Genomic DNA, 18841 nt, shown 5'->3' on the forward strand with positions numbered 1-18841 from the left:
CAATATACCAACCACAACAGCGGACAGCTGAAACTGACAACCGGAAGCGGCAGGGACAGACCACTATAAACCCCGGAGGAAACATCAAAGAAGCGCTTCGCAGGAGGCTCCCAAGCACTGATGATGTCGCCTAGCCAGGGGACGAAACGTTTGCAACAAAAAATTCCAGCTCGGCGAACAGAACCACAACAACGAGCACCCGAGCTACAAATCTTCGCACAAACTTTGAACACAGTATTATGTGGTGGTGGAGGCCTGTGACCAGTGGAGTGCTGGGTCTACTACTTTTCATCATTTATTTCAATGATTTGGAGTGAACATAAAAGGTATAGTTAGTAAGTTTGCAGATGACACCAAAATTGGTGGTGTCGTGGACAGCGAAGAAGGATACCTCAGAGTACAACGGGATCTTGATCAGATGGGCTAATGGGCTGAGGAGTGGCAGATGGAGTTTAATTTAGACAAATGCGAGGTGCTGTATGTTGGAAAAGCAACCACACTGTAGGGAATTTAATATAATCTAAAAATGAGAGCAGGGCTTATACACTTAATGGTAAGGTCCTAAGGAATGTTGCTGAACAAAGAGACCTTGGAGTGCAGGGTCATAGTTCCTTGAAAGTAGAGTCACAGGTAGATAGGATAGTGAAGAAAGCATTTGGTATGCTTTCCTTCATGGTCAGAGTACTGAGTATACGTGTTGGGAGGTCATGTTGTGGCTGTACAGGACATTGGTTAGGCCATCTGTGTCCTTCCTATCAAAAGGATGTTGTGAAACTTGAAAGCATTCAGAAAAGATTTACAATGATGTTGCCAGGGTTGGAGATTTGGGCTATAGAAAGAGGCTGAATAGGCTAGAGCTGTTTTCCCTGGAGCGTCGGAGGCTGAGGGGTGACCTTATAGAGGTTTATAAAATCATGAGGGGCATGGATAGGATAAATAGACAAAGTCTTTTCCCGGGGTAGGGGAGTCCAGAACTACAGGCCATAGGTTTAGGGTGAGAGGGCAAAGATATAAAAGGGACCTAAAGAGAACTTTTCCACACAGAGTTTGGTGCGTGCATGGAATGAGCTGCCAGTGGAACTGGTGGAGGCTGGTACATTTGCAGCATTTAAACAGCATCTGGATGGTTATATAAATAGGAAGGGTTTAGAGGGATATGGAGAAAGTGAGGTCTACAGATGCTGGAGATCAGAGCTGGAAATGTGTTGCTGGAAAAGCGCAGCAGGTCAGGCAGCATCCAGGGAACAGGAGAATCGACGTTTCGGGCATAAGCCCTGAAGAAGGGCTTATGCCCGAAACGTCGATTCTCCTGTTCCCTGGATGCTGCCTGACCTGCTGCGCTTTTCCAGCAACACATTTCCAGTTTAGAGGGATATGGGCCAAGTGCTGGCAAACGGGACTTGTTTAGGTTAGGATATCTTGTCGACATGAACGAGTTGGACTGAAGGGTCTGTTTCCGTGCTATACAGCTCTATGACTCATAGATCATACAGAGTGTTCGACTGGAACTCCAACCCCTCGCAATGTACAAAGGGAGTTTTGCCAATGCAGACATACTCATTGACTGGGGTTGAGAGGAATTTAAAGACTTGAAGCTGAGTCCAGCAAGGTAAAAGTAAAACTATTTTAACTCAGTCATGCAACTTTTTGAAGTTGCTCAAAATCCAATTAGGCCAATTTATGAATTTGGACCATTCATCTAAACTAATCAATATCATCTTATACGCTACATATATGAGCTCCCTCCCACTCTATTTGTGTTATTTGGTACTGGAACATAAGTAACAAGAAACAAAAACTATGACAGCTAAGAGCTAATTCTAATTGGGTAATCTTTGTGCATGATAGCAGTGAGTGGAATAGAACTAGCAGCAGCCATTAATGTGCTTTTATAATTGTAACAATGATTTCAGATTACAAACTTATCTGCCTTGGCAATGTGGTTGTGAATCAGAGATAGGTTATTGCACCATTGCAAGAAGTGGCAATGAAGCATGAGTAAGTTATAACTCACAAAAATGAGTGTGTGGAACTCAAATCACATTGCATTAGAGAGAGATGTAAGAATTTAGAAGAACAATTCTCACCATGGCATCAGTCCAACATGTTAACATTATTTTTGACTGCTTTTCCCCTTCATCTCTCCACCACGGTTTTTTTTTACCATTTGGAAAGGGAGGGGATGGAAAGCTTTTTTTATTTAAATACTGATCCCACATTCAATTAACAAGTATGATTCATCACAAAACCAAGGTGATCATTTTTCTCATCCATCTAAGACATTGGTTTAGTTTGTTACCAATCCAGACAAGAATCAGTAAAATCTCCTCCTGACCGGCAGCCTATAGATTTTAACCCAAACCCCTGGTTGGTTCAGAACCATTTCTAGTGCCTTATATATTGCTATATTTTCATCTTCAGATCATATATAGAAAGATTTGATGAACCTATATTTTCATTCATTTGAAGAAAGCACATGTTAAAAGTAGATGAAGAGCAGAATTCTTTACAATATGTCCAGTTGTTTCACTTTTTCTATTCACTCGAGGGACATGGCATCACTAGCTGAGCCAGCAGGTACTGTCCTTGTGGTAATGAATTATTAATGAAAAGAAATTGTTAAGGTGAAAATGTGCACTGAAAACTAGGCTCAACTGTATATTTTTCTTTTGCGTCAAGTTTACAAGGATGAATATGGGGTGGATTGGCATGTTCAATCTATTTTTCAAAATTTGAGTCCCCTTTCAGATTTTAATATAACACCCATTCAGTTTCAGCAAATGATAAAAAAAAAGGAACAAAACCGTAAATCTTTCAATAGTCTCCAGCTCTGGGAACACAAAATACATCATTTGCAGTCTCCTTCCTACCCAGCACCTTCCTAACTAGGGTTCTGTATTCACAAAGCTTACCAAAGTTGAATTAGCACAGCACAATGTATTCACCACACTCTTGGATTTTTTTGTTTAGGAATCAGCTAATATAATACTTTCCTACACAGCCAGATAAAAATTTGGCTCCTTACTGGGACCTCTTGCTCTGTCACTCATGAAGCATTGAAGTGCAGCCTGTTTCAGTAGGTCAGGAGTACAGTATGAAGCCATGTAATGCACAACATATCTGGTATTAGGATGGAAGTGCACATCCTTAAATTCACAAAAGTGCTGTAACTAGCATGTGTCAATGTCATTTGTAAGCTAATTTGCTTCATGAGGTCAATTAGAGGATAATTGTTTTCAGACTGCCAGTGGACTCCACCCTCCTCGAGGTTACAAAACATTGTCAAAAATAGCTGCCTTTCAATTCCATGAAATTGTTGTACATCTGGAGCACAAGTTGACATCCTAAGGGTGATGGGGTCCAAACAGAAGACGCTCACATAATATTCTAGTTTATTTTGAAAGTCCAGGCCTTGCCAAATATAATTTTTCAGACACAGCTATGTATAGGTGACAATGAGGTAGATTTGATGGACTGGCAGAGTTCACTCAGAGCCTTGTACAAGGATGACACATTTAGAGAATTCTGCTGCTGAGGTCAGTTTGCCCAACACAATTTTCTGGCCATTAGATTAAAAAAAATTCTGTGGATGTGCTGACCTTGATAGCAGCCTTCCTGACATTAGTGTCTAAAGTAGGAGGCTTTGAACTGGGAGTACTTATCCATAAATTCTACCCCAAAATAAATGAAACTCAAATCCATGTGATAGATTTTCATCTTGAGAGGTGGTATAAAATGGGAAAAACTGCATGAGCAACTCTTTACATACTCCGCAAAACAATCAGTTACATTGAAGTCAGATGGGATATGTGAGAATTTCTACCGTAATATTCTAATAATTTATTTAACTGGTTGTTAAGTTAGATGTATTCAAATTGTCTTTAATCATTTGCACCTCCCAAAATCTCCCTCCTTTAAGTACAATTATGGTACATTGGTTGAAATTCTTTTTGGAAGTGCTTGATTGGATGAAAAAATAGAAAATGCTTCTCATTTCCTACTGCTTACCATCAGTCAGCCTTTTAACAGGCACACAGGTCAAAAATGTTCAGAAAGACAGACAGATTCATAGATTGTCAATGGAGGATTCTCAGTTTCATTACCACAGGACAGGAGTAGAAAACCATGTAATGCACATTCTGCTGTTAAAGTGGAGATGCACATTTTTAAATTCTCTGGACTCAGCGTGCTATAATTAGACATGGCTCAAAATCAGTTGTAAGCTCGTTCCTCTTCAGCACATCATGAGGCCAATTAGAGGATAATTGTTTTTTCTGATTTGCTGTGGACTTCTCCCCAAGGTTACAAAACATTGCTGAAAATGATTGTCTTTTGTTTCCCTGAGATTCATTGATTGACACAGCTATTTCTGAATTTCATTGACTTTATGGCGTGGCACATATTCGTGTTTATGCAGTGAGTGTACAGGAGCTCAGCCTAAGCAGATGCCAAGTCTTAGTGAGGTTCCAGCCACTTAAGAGTCAGAGTGAATGTTGAGGACATGCCTGATTTGTACCATTCACTTTTTCTGATGATAGCAAGACCCTTTGGTGAATTCTGGCATAATAATTGCTTTCCTGCTCGGAAATGATCTATAGTGATGCTGGGACTGTACTGAAACTGGAAAATGTAAAAATAATTAGATGAAACTAAGGGGCTAGTTTCAATCTGCAAGGAAGCCGATGTAGAAGGGATAATGACGATATTTTGAAAAGATGTGATCCAAATATCAATTTTTAAAGGATTATGTGGACTTGTGTAAATATATTTTGAACTTTTAAACTAAGAGCACTTTATTAAGGAAAACACTGAGTTTAACAACAACTATGTTACATTTGCAAGAAACAGGGAGTCATATGTTCAAGAGAACTTTCAAAGAGAGATTACGTGACTCAGCAGGCTGATGGAATTATTGCATGTTTGAGCTCAGTCGGAGAGAATGTGACCAGCCGGGGGAGCAACTGCCCATTTCCCACTCCCTCTCTTTCTTTGCAACCCCTCTCAACACAGTGTCAGGGAGGTGACTTTTACCACTCATGGCGGATTCCTGCAGAAGACTTTTGGCATTGATCTCTTTGCCTTCAACAAAGAGAATTCAGCCAGTTCAAACTGTTCCAGTGCTGTCAGTTTGTGTGAGCAGAATAACTTCAAAATCAGAACACCATTTAGGATAATTCATGACTTATTCTTTTTCATGAGTTTAACTAGTGTGTTGTGTTGCCACAGTCTTATCAGACCATTAGGGCTGCTCTCTCATTAGAGAGAAGTGACTGGTGGTGACTTAACCTGAGGGCCACCAGACCTCGGGTGAGGGAAGAGGTTGAGAAGGAAAGTCCATCATGGTAAGCTCAAACTAGTGATGGGAATTGAACCCACGCTGTTGGCATCACACTGTTCTGTAAACCAACAATTTAGACAACTGAACTGAACCAATTCCCAATTTAACTAGTTCTTGGCAAAACAAAAACTTCACAATTACCACCACAGAGTTTTTATTTGTTTTTCCTTAGACTTGTGTGTGTTAATTTTTTCTTTACTGTTTGTTAATAATTTTTGTTTGAGTAAGTTTGTTTTTTGGTAACAAACCAGTTATTTGCTGCTGATGTAAGAAACCTTGCTCTTCACATTGAAGTAGACACAGTCTAAGACCTATATAATTGACCATATAACCAACTTGGCTAAATTTAATTTTTGTTGTGGTCAATGGAGGAATAGGATTACAAGAGGAAACAGTGCACCTGTTCAATCACAGTATTAGCAAAAAAAAATCATGAGCCTGTCAGGCATCTGATATAAACCTGCAGACTTCCACATTTAACAAGTCTGAGTACTGAATCATGCAAGTGATGAGTGGGTTTGCAATTCAACTTTGCCAGAAGGCAATTTATTGAAGACTTAATCCTCCATTTTGGCATTAGCTGTCAAAGCATGGATTTCCTGGGATGTTTGAAACCAACTGGGTCAACAAGAAGACAGCCCAGTGGGAATTGCTGACAAGCTTGTGAAGTTGACAAGCTTGGAAGTCTTAAAATCCTGCACCAGGACAACGGTTTCTTTTCCTAAATGAAAGTATCTTGCTCTTAGAGCCAGATGTGAGAGTATGGCGGTCACTTCTGTGACCCTTCAACTTTGATCTGCACTTCTGTTGCTCTACCTCAGAGCTCTGAAAAACAGCAAGAGAAGCTGTGTTTGCAAACACCACCAGCTGCAGGAGTGACACCAACATGAACAGAAGTAATAGCAGGAGCAGCAAACAGCAATTTTGTCTCAGCCAGATGGCTCCACCAGGGAGAGGGGATAAACACAGAGCTTCAGCTCCTAAGTACTGATTCCATGCATGTAAGATTTACTAACAGAGGAATAGTTATCTTGCTATGTATGGACAATGGTGCTTTAGGCAGCTCAGACTTTCTTGGTAGGTCAGGACTGACCTCTGCCACATTTTGGGAGATTTCTTAGTCCAGCTGTGAATACATTGAGGGTTAAGGTGGTTAAGATGATGACAGCCCTGAATTTGTTTGCCTCCAAGGATCTGCTGATGACATCTTGAGGATTTTACAATCTGCTACACACAGATCTGCCTCTGAGATGTCCTGATCCCATGTTTACAAGGTCAGGTTCACTTTGCAAGCCATGAGCCATTCTCAATGCAAGGGCTCTCAGATTGCTGCATTGCCTAAATTGCCAGACTCGAGGAACTGACTGTTTACAGCCACATAGCAATCAAGGTGCCAGAGGTTCAACCAGCAAAATTTGTCAAAGAAAACGATTCCATTGCATTAATGTGCAGCTGGTACGTAACTACTAGAAAATATTCATGATGTCTGTGTAAGGTAGCAAGAAGTGGCCATGATGCTTTCACTCTAAACCTGTCAAGTCTCTCAAAGATCATCCAAGCCTCAAACAGATATAATGGATAATTGTTTGTAGGCTAAGGAGTCTCTCTATGAATAGGGTTAATGACACTGATGTACAAGAAAGGCATAACTGAAACCACATGTGCACAACAACTGTTGGGCGGATGTGATTCAGGAGCCTAGGCAACCATCCATATGCACCAGTACGGATCTATAAATGACAATGGTCTGCTGCATCTTGAGCATCAGAGCACAACTGGGAGGGCTGGAGTTGGAGGAGAGGAAGCTGATAACCACTCTGAATATGCAGAAGGGGAGGACCAACAGGAAGAGGAGCTGGATGTGGCCAGTTGCTGACAGCAGCACACCTAGCTCCCAGACATACACAAGATGGCCATGTACTGATAGGATTCAAGATTAGAGTGGTGCTGGAAAAGCACAGCAGGTCAGGCAGCATCCAAGGAGCAGGAAAATCGACATTTCAGGCCGGAGCCCTTCATTAGGAAGGATTCAGCCAGTCTGAGGTTGTGCAATCATGAGGCTCATCAATGCTGAAATCATTTCCCACAGCATAAAGCATTCCCACCGTCAATAACTCATCCATCCCACTGACACTCACAGGTCAGTTTCTGCTGTTATTATTACATTTATCTCAAGAGTCCTGACCTATTGACAGACCATAGAAATGACTGGGTAATGGATATTTGAAATAAAGTTGAACTCAGATTTCTCCAGTTTCCTCATTTCCCCTCTCCCCACCTTGTCTCAGTCAAATCCCTCGAACTCAGCACCGCCTTCCTAACCTGCAATCTTCTTCCTGACCTCTCCGCCCCCACCCCACTCCGGCCTATCACCCTCACCTTGACCTCCTTCTACCAATCGCATTTCCAATGCCCCTCCCCCAAGTCCCTCCTCCCTACCTTTTATCTTAGCCCGCTGGACACACTTTCCTCATTCCTGAAGAAGGGCTCATGCCCGAAACGTCGATTCTCCTGTTCCTTGGATGCTGCCTGACCTGCTGCGCTTTTCCAGCAACACATTTTCAGATTTGAAATAAAGTTGCTAGCATAAATAAATCTTTCATTTTGACACTTTAATACATGGTCCTCTAGCGTAACCTAGCTTTTCTTTTCTTCATCCTGTTAGCTCTTCCTGTTTTGACTCCTGTGGCTTCAGTACAGCTAGGTACAGGTTGCTTGTTCCTCTGCTCTGACTGAGTGGTCAATGCTCTCTGCATATTGAACTCTGGGGACCCCCCACTATGGACTTCCCACTTGTACTTGTGCAGCAGCAGACGTGGTCACTGAGGCAGGGATCCTAAATTTAGGGGCTCTTGCTGCGTGGGGGGAAAGATGGGAGGTGTGCAAAGTTTTTCAGCAGTGCCCTCACCTCCATGTGTCCATCTTCATTCTCATGGCCCACTTTCACAGCCCTGCTAGACAAGAGCTGGGGAGTGTTTCATACATAGTCGAGATGAGGCTTTCCTCCAAACTACTGAAGATGATGAACTAAGGATGTAGGTCATTCAGTGAAGGTCCATACATACTCAATTGCTCCATCCATCTGACCACTCTTTCCTTGCAGGTGGACCATCAGTGCAAAGACCTAAGACATCATGGCAGTCAGAATGAAGGTAAATGTCTCCAGTCTCTCTTTGAGCATAGTCCCCTGAAATGTTGACAGAGCCTCACACAGTCTCGGTAGCTGCTCCAGATTGGTCCTTTTGGTCGATGACCCTCCAAACTCAGCATATGCATCCAGTTGTGCAGAGTTTGGAGGGAATTATACCCTCCAGTGTGAACTCTCTGCTGCTTTCCCCCATCTCCAAAACCTGCTCCTGCACAAAAGCCATGTGCAGTTCACCAGGTGACATCTACTTGCCTTAGAGGCTACATCGTTTTCTATGCATCTGAAATACTGGAAGGTGAGATGAACTGTGTGAAAGTGCTTCCTCAGAGTGTGCCACCTTCTCTGAGGTCACCTGGGTCTCTTCCTACTTCAGCTCCTCCATTACTCTTTAAGAACCTGTGGGAGCTGAAAGGCATGAAAATAGATCTGCCAAGGGGAAAGGGTTCAAACTCATCATTGCACAGGCTATCATACAGATCACACCACTGCAACATAAGTGATGTAGGTTCCATTTAGCTGGGTGATATTTAACTGTGCCATCAGGTATCTGGGAGGTGACAATCTCTCCATCTCCCATGGTCATGTTCTCCATCACGCCATAACATTTTAATGTGTTGTCCTCCACAGCAGTCAGAGAGTTGAATATTCAAGAGCTTCCCCCACAGCTCTCTGCCTCTCCCTGGGTCTCTGTGCTCTCTTGTCCTGCAAGAAGATAAAGCAGTATTATAGATGTCAGAAATGAACGGTAATGAGATGATAGTGGATCAGCATTTGTGGAGGGTCACTGTGAGGGATGGGTATGTGATGGATACAAACTGGTGATGAAGGAGATGCCTGGTGAGAGAACAGTGGGTGCAGTAGCAAGTTACATTGGTCAGAGACAAGTTATGTTGGAGAAGATTGATGAAGATAGGTGTGAATGTGACACGTCACTCACCATCATCGTCCTGATGAGGTTGATGGCTCCCTTTCCTTTGGTATCCTTGAGCATCCTCTTGCAGTACAATTCATCAAGCAGTTCCAGCCTGGTCGGCCTTCCTTCAGTGCATGGCCTCTTCCTCTGGTTTAGTGGGAACAGTATTGATTCTGGTCCCAATGGTTCACAGCTCCCAATCTGGAGATGTCTCAGAGAATTGGGTGTGGTGATGATTTTGGGGGAATGGGGTGTTGGCAGAACGATGGAGTAGCTGTCCCACATTACTACTCTACCATTACTACCACCAGTATCCTGAATATTGTAACATGGTGGCCATTTTGACTCCCACCAGGGTCTGAGGCTTGAAGATTGATCAGAAAACCCAGAAGTGGGATCCAATTCCATAGTTGTGGTAAGAAGCATCAGAAAAGCCCATGCCATTTGCTCCCTTATCAGTGCTAGTGGGTCATTCAGATAAAATTCTGCCCAAAACTTCTCGCACTCTCAATTCTACTTGTGAATAAACTTCTGTAAGAATGGCAAGTTGATCATATTTAGGTTATAATTAGATGTATTAATAAAGTTATCAATATAGAATTATTATTTTTGTTTTCTAGTGTGTGACAATGAAATAAATCAGCACAGTATGAAGTGAGAAATAGATTTATAAAGGGTGTATTCATAGATCTAAGGAACAACTATAAATATTTCAGAACAAGAAATTAGTTTCAAGTGCATCAGTTTTTTTAAATTTAGCTAGTCATCACTCATTTTACACACAGCGATGTTCTGCACAGCACTGAGATAACTGGTAAGCTAATCTGTTTTTGCTTATGTCGGTTTAGGGGTGAATATTGACTTGGAAACCTTGAGAATGTCTTTCTCTGAAATGTACACTGAGCAATTGCAAACAGCAGATTTATTAGAAGTTGCATCATTTTGAGCACCCACAACAGGCTCAGTTTGATAAAGTGAGCAGGAGAGGGTTGGAGGGTTTAAATATTAAAATCACATAACCAATCCCATCTGGTGCTTCCCATGTACCTACATCCATGTTTATAGTGGCAGTTTGTGTGGTGTGTTTGTATCCCATTCTTGAGGGAAAGTGAGGACTGCAGATGCTGGAGATCAGAGCTGAAAATGTGTTGCTGGAAAAGTGCAGCAGATCAGGCAGCATCCAAGGAGCAGGAGAATCGACATTTTGGGCCTGACCTGCTGCGCTTTTCCAGCAACACATTTTCAGCTTTCATTCTTGAGAGACTGGACAGCTAAGTTCAAAGTAATGTTTAAGTCTGTCTTCTGCTGTGCTTTTGGTCTGGTTGTCCCTGGATCTGGGAAACTCAACAGCTAAATGGAGATGGGAACCTGGATTCTGCAGGGCATGTGCTTTTAAAACATTCCTCTCTGCTCTCAAGCATACGTCTGTAAACTTCAATCTCTCCACCACAGTTGGTTATTTTACTTCTCACCGTGCCCCATTAAATAAGGCGACCTGGGGAATTTCTCTGAAACCTGGCTGGCTTAGGTTATGGATTTCTATTCCAGAAGGAGTTACTTTTATTAAAGGAGCATTAACAATTTGCTATTTTGCTATAACTATCTTCTAACAGATTGCACTTTGCATTGCTAACTATCTGGTCCCTGCCAAGCTCAAAGCAGAATTAAATAGAAGCATGCGGTCCTGCCAATAAATTTGTCAAAATCCTCATCTTCCCAAAAGTTTCGGATTTCTCATCCATAACTAGATCCACTCTGTCCTTCCCTGCAAATATCAGGGCCAACGATTCACAGCATGAAATGTGTGATGAAACGTAATCATATGGAGGAGGAATAGCCTAGAGGATGGTATACTTGGAGGTTAAGGAGATCCTAAAGGTTAGATGTGAGATAAGATCAATAATTATTTTTTCTCGTATTCTTTCCAGAGGTGCAAGAGAAGTGACCAAAATACTTTCCCCAAATATGGGAAAGTATACTAAAATCTTAGTTAGACACATACTCTAACAAGATTGAGGAGTTACTGAGGGTTAAAGAAGTGTCAGGAAAGAGAAATTTGGCCTCTTGCAGTTACTTTTAAAAGTGAAGCATATAAAGTCATTCTTTCAAATCTGGGAGCAAGAGTAAGGTTGCAAATGTATACAGATGATAAAAAACAACTAAAGGTGAAGTCTTCACAGGTACAAGTGAGACATGAAGGAACTGTGGAGATGAACTTTGCAGAGTTGGGAGGACTGTGGACTTATTTCTGACAAATCCAATTTTTGATGGTAGGGGAATGGTGGGGGCTTTATGGTGGTGGAACATGGTTCTGACATGAGGGATATCCAAACTCAGCTGGGCCATTCAATCTAAGTGCTAAATTCCAATGGATCCCCGTCTTAGTTGTTATGATGACGTAACCCAGAGCGCACAGAATGATGGAATAGAACGGCATGTAGGATCAGAGTGAAAGTAAGACACAAGCCATCTGAAACAATTCTCTACTGTACTGCTATGTGCGACAGGCATAAGCTAAAAAAATGGCAGCATTTAGTTGTGCAGTTGTGCAGTGTCATGATGATATGCTTGGTTGGGTTTCAAATGCTAGAATTGTCTGATCAAGGGTTTCTGAGTCTACAGTTTCACAGCTTCACTGGGTCTTTGATATGGTCTGATTAAAGGTGGTTTGTTCTTATAAGATATTAACACTTGAAGAGATTTAAAGATGTCAAAATTTAGAAAATAGATGCAGAAATAGGCCAAATGGCCATTTGAGTCAACTCCATCATTCATAATGATCATGGCTAATCATCTAACTCAGCATCCTGTTCCTGTTTCTCCTCATAGATCCCTTTAGTCCTAAGAACTATACATAACTCCTTCTTGAAAAAAAATTCAACACTTTGGCCTCTCTCTTGTTTGATTTTATCATCTTCACATAGCTCCTGAGGTCTACCCATGATGGATGCAGGTTGAGTGACTATGCAGGTGTCATGGAGGGTTTGATGGGCCATGGAAAGGGAGTCAAGGGACATGGAGAGCATGTGGCATTATTTGTGATGTGAACTTGAGTTGGCACGGAATTTAAAAGAGGGCAATGGGGGTTTGGATTGGTTGAATGAACTGGGATGGAGGTGGCCAGGTGCATTTAGTGGTATCAAGGTAAAATGGGGGTAGCTGAAGGGATGTGAGAAGTGTAGGCTGGAGGACCTAACAACTTGCACAACAACCAAGTCAAAATCATGGAGATCTGAGGTGGATCTGCTAAATAGCCCATCTTGGTACCTGTCCATTCCCATGGCAGCTGGGCTTTGCTTCTGGGGTTAACAGGAGTGATTCTATCCTATACCTGCTCTCCCTAAGCAGAAATTGCTTGATCCACGGGTACTTTTTAACAAGGTTGGGTCTGGTAAGTCGACCAAATACCCAACTTGAGCTAGCCAAAATCCAGCCTTCCATTTTTTAAGTGCCATGGAAATTCTTGAATTCAATATTATGTCATGCAACATGGAGGATATTGTGAAGCACATTATAACCTCCCCTTGTATATAATTTAAAGACCCCTGCAGTTACTTGTGATTTATTTCTCAGACAGCCTCACTCACGCTGAGTTCATACCAGTTCATATGAACTTCAGAAAGTTCATGCCAATATATCCTCCACTGTCTCACAACACTATGAAAACTCACACAATTTTTAATGGCAGAATGGTAGTAAAGTTTATGTCAGTGTTTAGCCTGGGGAGTTAAATAATGTTCTGTTTCCCAGTGGAATGTGATGCTGTGGTAGTGCCACCCTACACTCCCCCCGAATGGATAACTGGAAATGTTCAATGATGCTACCAAACCTGAGTTACTTCCCAGAAAGCACTTGCCCCTACATCAAGTATAAAAGGAGACGTGGGATCTACCCAGTTGGAAGAGACTATGAGATCACAGTTGCTATGAATCAACTGCTATATTTTGCTACAGAGCATCTGGAAAACTCTTGTGGCACAGTGGTAATGTCCCTACCTCTGGACCAGGAGGCCCAGGTTCAAGTCCCATTTGCTGCAAAGGTGTCTGATTAATATTGTTGATTAGAAAATAATATTCTCTGCTGTGAATCCAAGCTACCTGCCTCAAAACTATAGAATTAATCAACTGTTGCTCCATTTTATGAATATGGATAAGCCATGTTTACATTCCTGAACTATGTCTGGTTCAAAGAATTCTCAGCATTCACATTTCTTTGTGCACTGATTCAGGTTGCCAGTGGGCAGGTTATGCTCAGTTTGGTACCCAAACTGAGCTCACACTTGAGCCAGAACAATGACAGGAGTTTCACAGTAGCCTTTTGTTTTGACTTAATGCAAAGACTTCCTTCTTTGTAGCTCGATCCTATGCCATGTTTCATACAGACTCCACTGACCAACTGGAGCATATACTGTGATGTCACTGGCAATCAGGTTAGTTGCAGAATATGCAACCAAAAAACAGAGTAACAATATACGTTTCATAAAATAATAAACCGGGGAGAGGCGTGGCGTGGCCAGGTCTGAAGATTTATTCCTGTTTTGCATTTTGACATTGTGAATGCATTCAACGCATGCTTAATGCCATGCAGCAACAAAAATAATTCTTCCTGCCAGGAATTACAATTTGCCTATTTTATGTTGTACACATCTCTTGAAGAATATGTGTCAAATCTTGCGATGAATAATATATGGAATTGTGTTCAAGGAAGAAGTGTTGTAAAGCATAAAACTGAATGGAAATAATTTAACAGCATCAGTTGAACAGTCAGAGTCAACTTAGATTTTAAAACTCTTTATAGTATTTGCTATTTTCTAGAATATAGTCTGTTCTCAAATATATTTATTCAGTCATTGGGAGTTTTTTGTTCAATGTCATTTGCAGTGCAAAATGTAAAATCTGGCAGGGAGTTTGCTTGGCCTCTCAGCGCCTCCAGGATTTAAATTAACTTAAATAGAAGGAAATTCTGGCTGATCCTGTTACTGGCATATGATCATTCCACCAGATTTTCCTTTCTGCCCTTCAGCCAGGTGTTTCTTAATACTCAGGTCTGGCCATCATCATTTTAGCATTTAGTTTTATTTCCTGAAATGCAGGAAATTATTTAAAAATTGATTAGCTCTTGGTGTAAGGTAAGGATAATTCGGATTCATCGTTACAAAAGAGTCCATTTTGCTGAAGTAATTTTGACTCTGTGAGATAGTGAAGAAAGGGTACTCAAGAATTTGCAACCGATGTCACACTTGTTTTCCCCATTTTTAACTTACAGTGATTCCAAACAAAATGAAAAGAGGAAGAGATATAAAATGGGCTGCCATTGTGCTGCTGCACATTTTACACTATCGTGCAAAGTCAAAGTTACCCTCGTTGTGGCATATTCAGTGCAAAATAATATTAATTCAAGCATCAAATGAGTCATCTACTGAGAAGCTGCCATTCAATACTTAGAAGTATGTAATTCTTTTGTTAAGAAATTTGGTAAGTCTGTGTTCTGCACCCACTTTCACACAGTCGTGCATATACCAACACACCTGCACACACTCAAACTCATGCACTTGTACATGCCATTCACCATTTTACATGCACTTTTATATGAATACACTTATGCACACACACTAATTGTACTTATAGGGCTGAATCTGACTTTTTTCCAACTAAGTCTGAGTAACATCGAGTTTTACAGAGGGATTGTTGTCTTGATGCCTAGCAAGATTTCTGACCCGTCTGACCAAATGCGCCTTATTAACTACCTACTAGGCCCCTATGGCATTCATCATGTCCAACTCTGACCACGCTACTCAGTAGATATCCCAGAATTCATTGGCATCCTTTGTCCCGCATTGTCTTTCGAAGCCAGTTGCGGACCAGACAAACACAGTCTGTCTGCAGCTGCCTGCACAGCTCCAGACATTTGCTCCTGACATGGCAGAGGGGAAGATACACGTAGGTCCTCGAGGTGGGGTGGTGCAAACATGGGGATTCCTATTCCTCCAGGACCAGCAATGGACAGCTCAACACCAGACCAGTCAGCCTGGTTGGAGGTTGCCACTCTGGTTGAATCAATCTTTGCCATCTGGAGGAATACCCAGGTCTGTAGGAAGAAGCTCACAGTGTCTTTCATCACTCTATCTACCTAAGTGCCGCTATCTTCCTTCTGATACCTTACATACACCAACTCTGCTATTGTACCCATCTCCCACAATGGCTCATCGTCTACCACTCTCACTATGCCTGTGACATCTTCCCTCCTTCACTGTCACCCATCCCAACACTGACACCACTAACTCTGCTCTGTGCTGCCTGATCATTCACTTGGGACATCATAAATAATACCTTGCTGTCTGTTCCAACTCCTTTAATACTTGCCTCTCACTCATTCCAGGAAGAAAACAGTCCCCAAGAGAACAAAGTCAAAAATCACACAACACCAGGTTATAGTCCAACAGGTTTATTTGGAAGTACTAGCTTTCGGAGTGCTGTTCTTTCATCAGGCAGCTGTGGAACAAGATCATAAGACACAGAATTTATAACAAAAGATCGCAGTGTCACACAACTGAAAAGATATATTGAACAAACCTTGATTGCTGTTAAGTCTTTCACCTTTTAGAATGGGTTGCAGGTTTCGGTTCAATAATATGTAAATCCCAGAACTTCTTCTAAGTCACATTCTCGGGATAAGTGTGAGTGTATCTTATGTAAGTGTAATTCTGTGTCTTTAGATTCCTGCTCCACAGCTACCTGATGAAGGAACAGTGCTCCAAAAGCAAGTACTTCCAAATAAACCTGTTGAATTATAACTTGGTGTTGTGTGATTTTTTAACTTTGCCCACCCCAGTCCAACACCAACAGCTCCACATCATGCCCAAGAGAACAGAAAGACTCATGGCGGGTGGTGGGCTGCTTGATATTCAGCTCCTCATCCCTTACCTGACAGCATCCTGGCTCTGGCCACCTCTACTGACTGACTGACCATTTCTAAATCCCTGGGCTGATATTCAAAGCTTGTTTGGCATGTGTAGTAAGATATAAAGCTGAAAATTAATAAGGTGAGTTGGGCTGTTCGCAAGTCATCTAACTAGCAATAATCCCTCTTAATTGGCACCTTGCTGCTACCAATTGCTGTGTTACTTATCAAAAGCGTAATAGATGGAACAAGATGCTTCTAACATCAAGATCAGCCTCGTCAATCTGCTTGCTTGATTCTGCCACAAATCTCGCGATAGGCCAAGTCGCTGAAACCCCAGTATTATTCTATCCATTGTATCAAACTGATACAACCGTGCATCCTCCCAGAGATAACACACACAGATACACGCATGTTTATAACTAATAGCTTAAATTTACATTGAAAAATGCAAAATAAGTTATTCTGATTAATTGAATCACAACTGATTGAACAATACCTGCCAGCTGATGGAGGTGGACTAGAGGGAGGTTGTGCAAATGGAGTCGAAGGGGTCCCAAAGGTGACATCATCTGTGTGGGCAATGTACTGGATAATATCAGTCTGGTGGGGGTCCTGATCTTCATGTTCCATGCTCTCACTGGCAGCACGCTGTCGATGAAACTGGTGTCTCTTCGGAGACCCTAACAAACACAAATTATTCCATTAGGAAATGACAATGCAAATGTGTAACAAAATATTGAGAGCCTCTTAGACTGCAGTTAAACTGCTTGTTGATGGAAACCCTGCCCCAGACACAAGAGTTTGAAATTATTTGTTTTTACATTCTTCCCTTTTGCCTACATAGGCATTCCCCTTTAATCTATTGTACCACTAAGATGTAAATTATTGCTATTGATATGCAGCAGGATATTTTATGTATTTTCACTTCCTCACATTTCTATCATTGGTAGGATGTTTCAAAATTCCTACAATAAAAACTTCCAGTCACCCAGGAACTGCTCTCCCAGGCTAGTTTGATTATTCATGGACTTGCTATCCAGGCTTCATTGGGGTCTGGAACTTTCCTCAGAATTCCTCATTTACTCTACATTGTTCAGGTTCATTTCAGAGAGTTGAAATTCTTCAACACACTGATTCCATACACTGATTAACATTATGACAAAAAAAAACTCTCTCTGCACTACATTAACAAGTTAAACAAATTTTAAATAGGTTAAAGATTTGGTTAATATGATGAATGTTCAATGCACTTTATTACTCAGTGCATTAGCAATAGAGAAGAATTTTATTATTTGGCCATTGAGAGGAAATCATCATCCCTAAGCACCTACCCCTAGATCACATTCCAGCACAATTTCATACAGCAGACTGGGTCCTTTCTAAGAGACAGGACGAAATTTCCTCTAAAATACTTCAGGTAACAAATATACCATCCATTACAGTGAAACAATAAACTAACATGTAGAAAAGCCTCTGAAGTTGAAAATGTATTGGAGGGAGTACACATTTAAATATAAATATTTAGCTATTATTAGGCTTTGCAAATGTCACTTACCAACAGAACATAGATAAACTTTAATCAACCTGTTCAGAGATGTTATGACACACCTCTGGAATAAGTGGAATTATGAACCCGGACGTTCTAACCTAGAGACCTAGCTAGATTGCAAGGAAGTTGGAAACAACCTCTTCAGACATGTTATAATGATATACCTTTGGCCAGCTGGATCTGAAACACAATCTGGTAGTCTGGAGGTAGTGGCACTACCATTGTGCAAAAAGACCATTAAAATTATTTTTAATCTACCCAACATGACACACCTCCAGCACAGGTGGGATTTGAACACAGACCTCCTGGATTGAACACAGCCTGTAACGATAGATTATACCGTAAGAAACCTGGCACCCATAGTCAAGATTAGACAAATATTAACAATGTTCTTTGGAACCTTATGAATAACTCAGTGCTAACTCTGATCTATTTCTGAAATATTTAGAGTCGTAGAGTCATAGAGACGTACAGCATGGAACCAGACTCTTCGGTCCAACCCATCTATGCTGACCAGATATCCCAGCCCAATCTAGTCCCACCTGTCAGCACCTGGCCCATATCCCTCCAAACTCTTCCTATTCATATACCCATCCAAATGCCTTTTAAATGTTGCAATTGTACCAGCCTCCACCACTTCCTCTGGCAGCTCATTCCATACATGTACCACCCGTTGTGTGAAAACGTTGCCCCTTAGGTCTCTTTTATATCTTTCCCCTCTCACCCTAAACCTATGCCCTCTAGTTCTGCACTCCCTGACCCCAGGGAAAAGACTTTGCCTATTTACCCTATCCATGCCCTGCATAATTTTGTAAACCTCTATACGGTCACTCCTCAGCCTCCAACGGTCCAGGGAAAACAGCCCCAGCCTGTTCAGCCTCTCCCTGTAGCTCAAATCCTCCAACCCTGGCAACATCCTTGTAAATCTTTTCTGAATCCTTTCCGGTTTCACAACATCTTTCCGATAGGAAGGAGACCAGAATTGCATGC

At 41.6% G+C, this 18841-nt stretch overlaps 1 protein-coding gene across 4 annotated transcripts in view; it reads right to left on the bottom strand.

The window, feature by feature from the left end:
- The window catches only part of cbarpb (CACN subunit beta associated regulatory protein b), a 202512-nt gene that overhangs the window by 9204 nt on the left and 174467 nt on the right, over positions 1–18841 (bottom strand). For all 4 annotated transcript variants that reach the window (XM_043721246.1, XM_043721244.1, XM_043721245.1 and 1 more), the window contains one exon: positions 16799–16982. In XM_043721246.1, coding sequence (XP_043577181.1) covers positions 16799–16982 — 184 coding nt within the window. The remainder of the gene's footprint in view (positions 1–16798; positions 16983–18841) is intronic.

Source organism: Chiloscyllium plagiosum, chromosome 31 (genome assembly GCF_004010195.1).
Source record: "Chiloscyllium plagiosum isolate BGI_BamShark_2017 chromosome 31, ASM401019v2, whole genome shotgun sequence".
NCBI classification, from domain to species: domain Eukaryota; kingdom Metazoa; phylum Chordata; class Chondrichthyes; order Orectolobiformes; family Hemiscylliidae; genus Chiloscyllium; species Chiloscyllium plagiosum.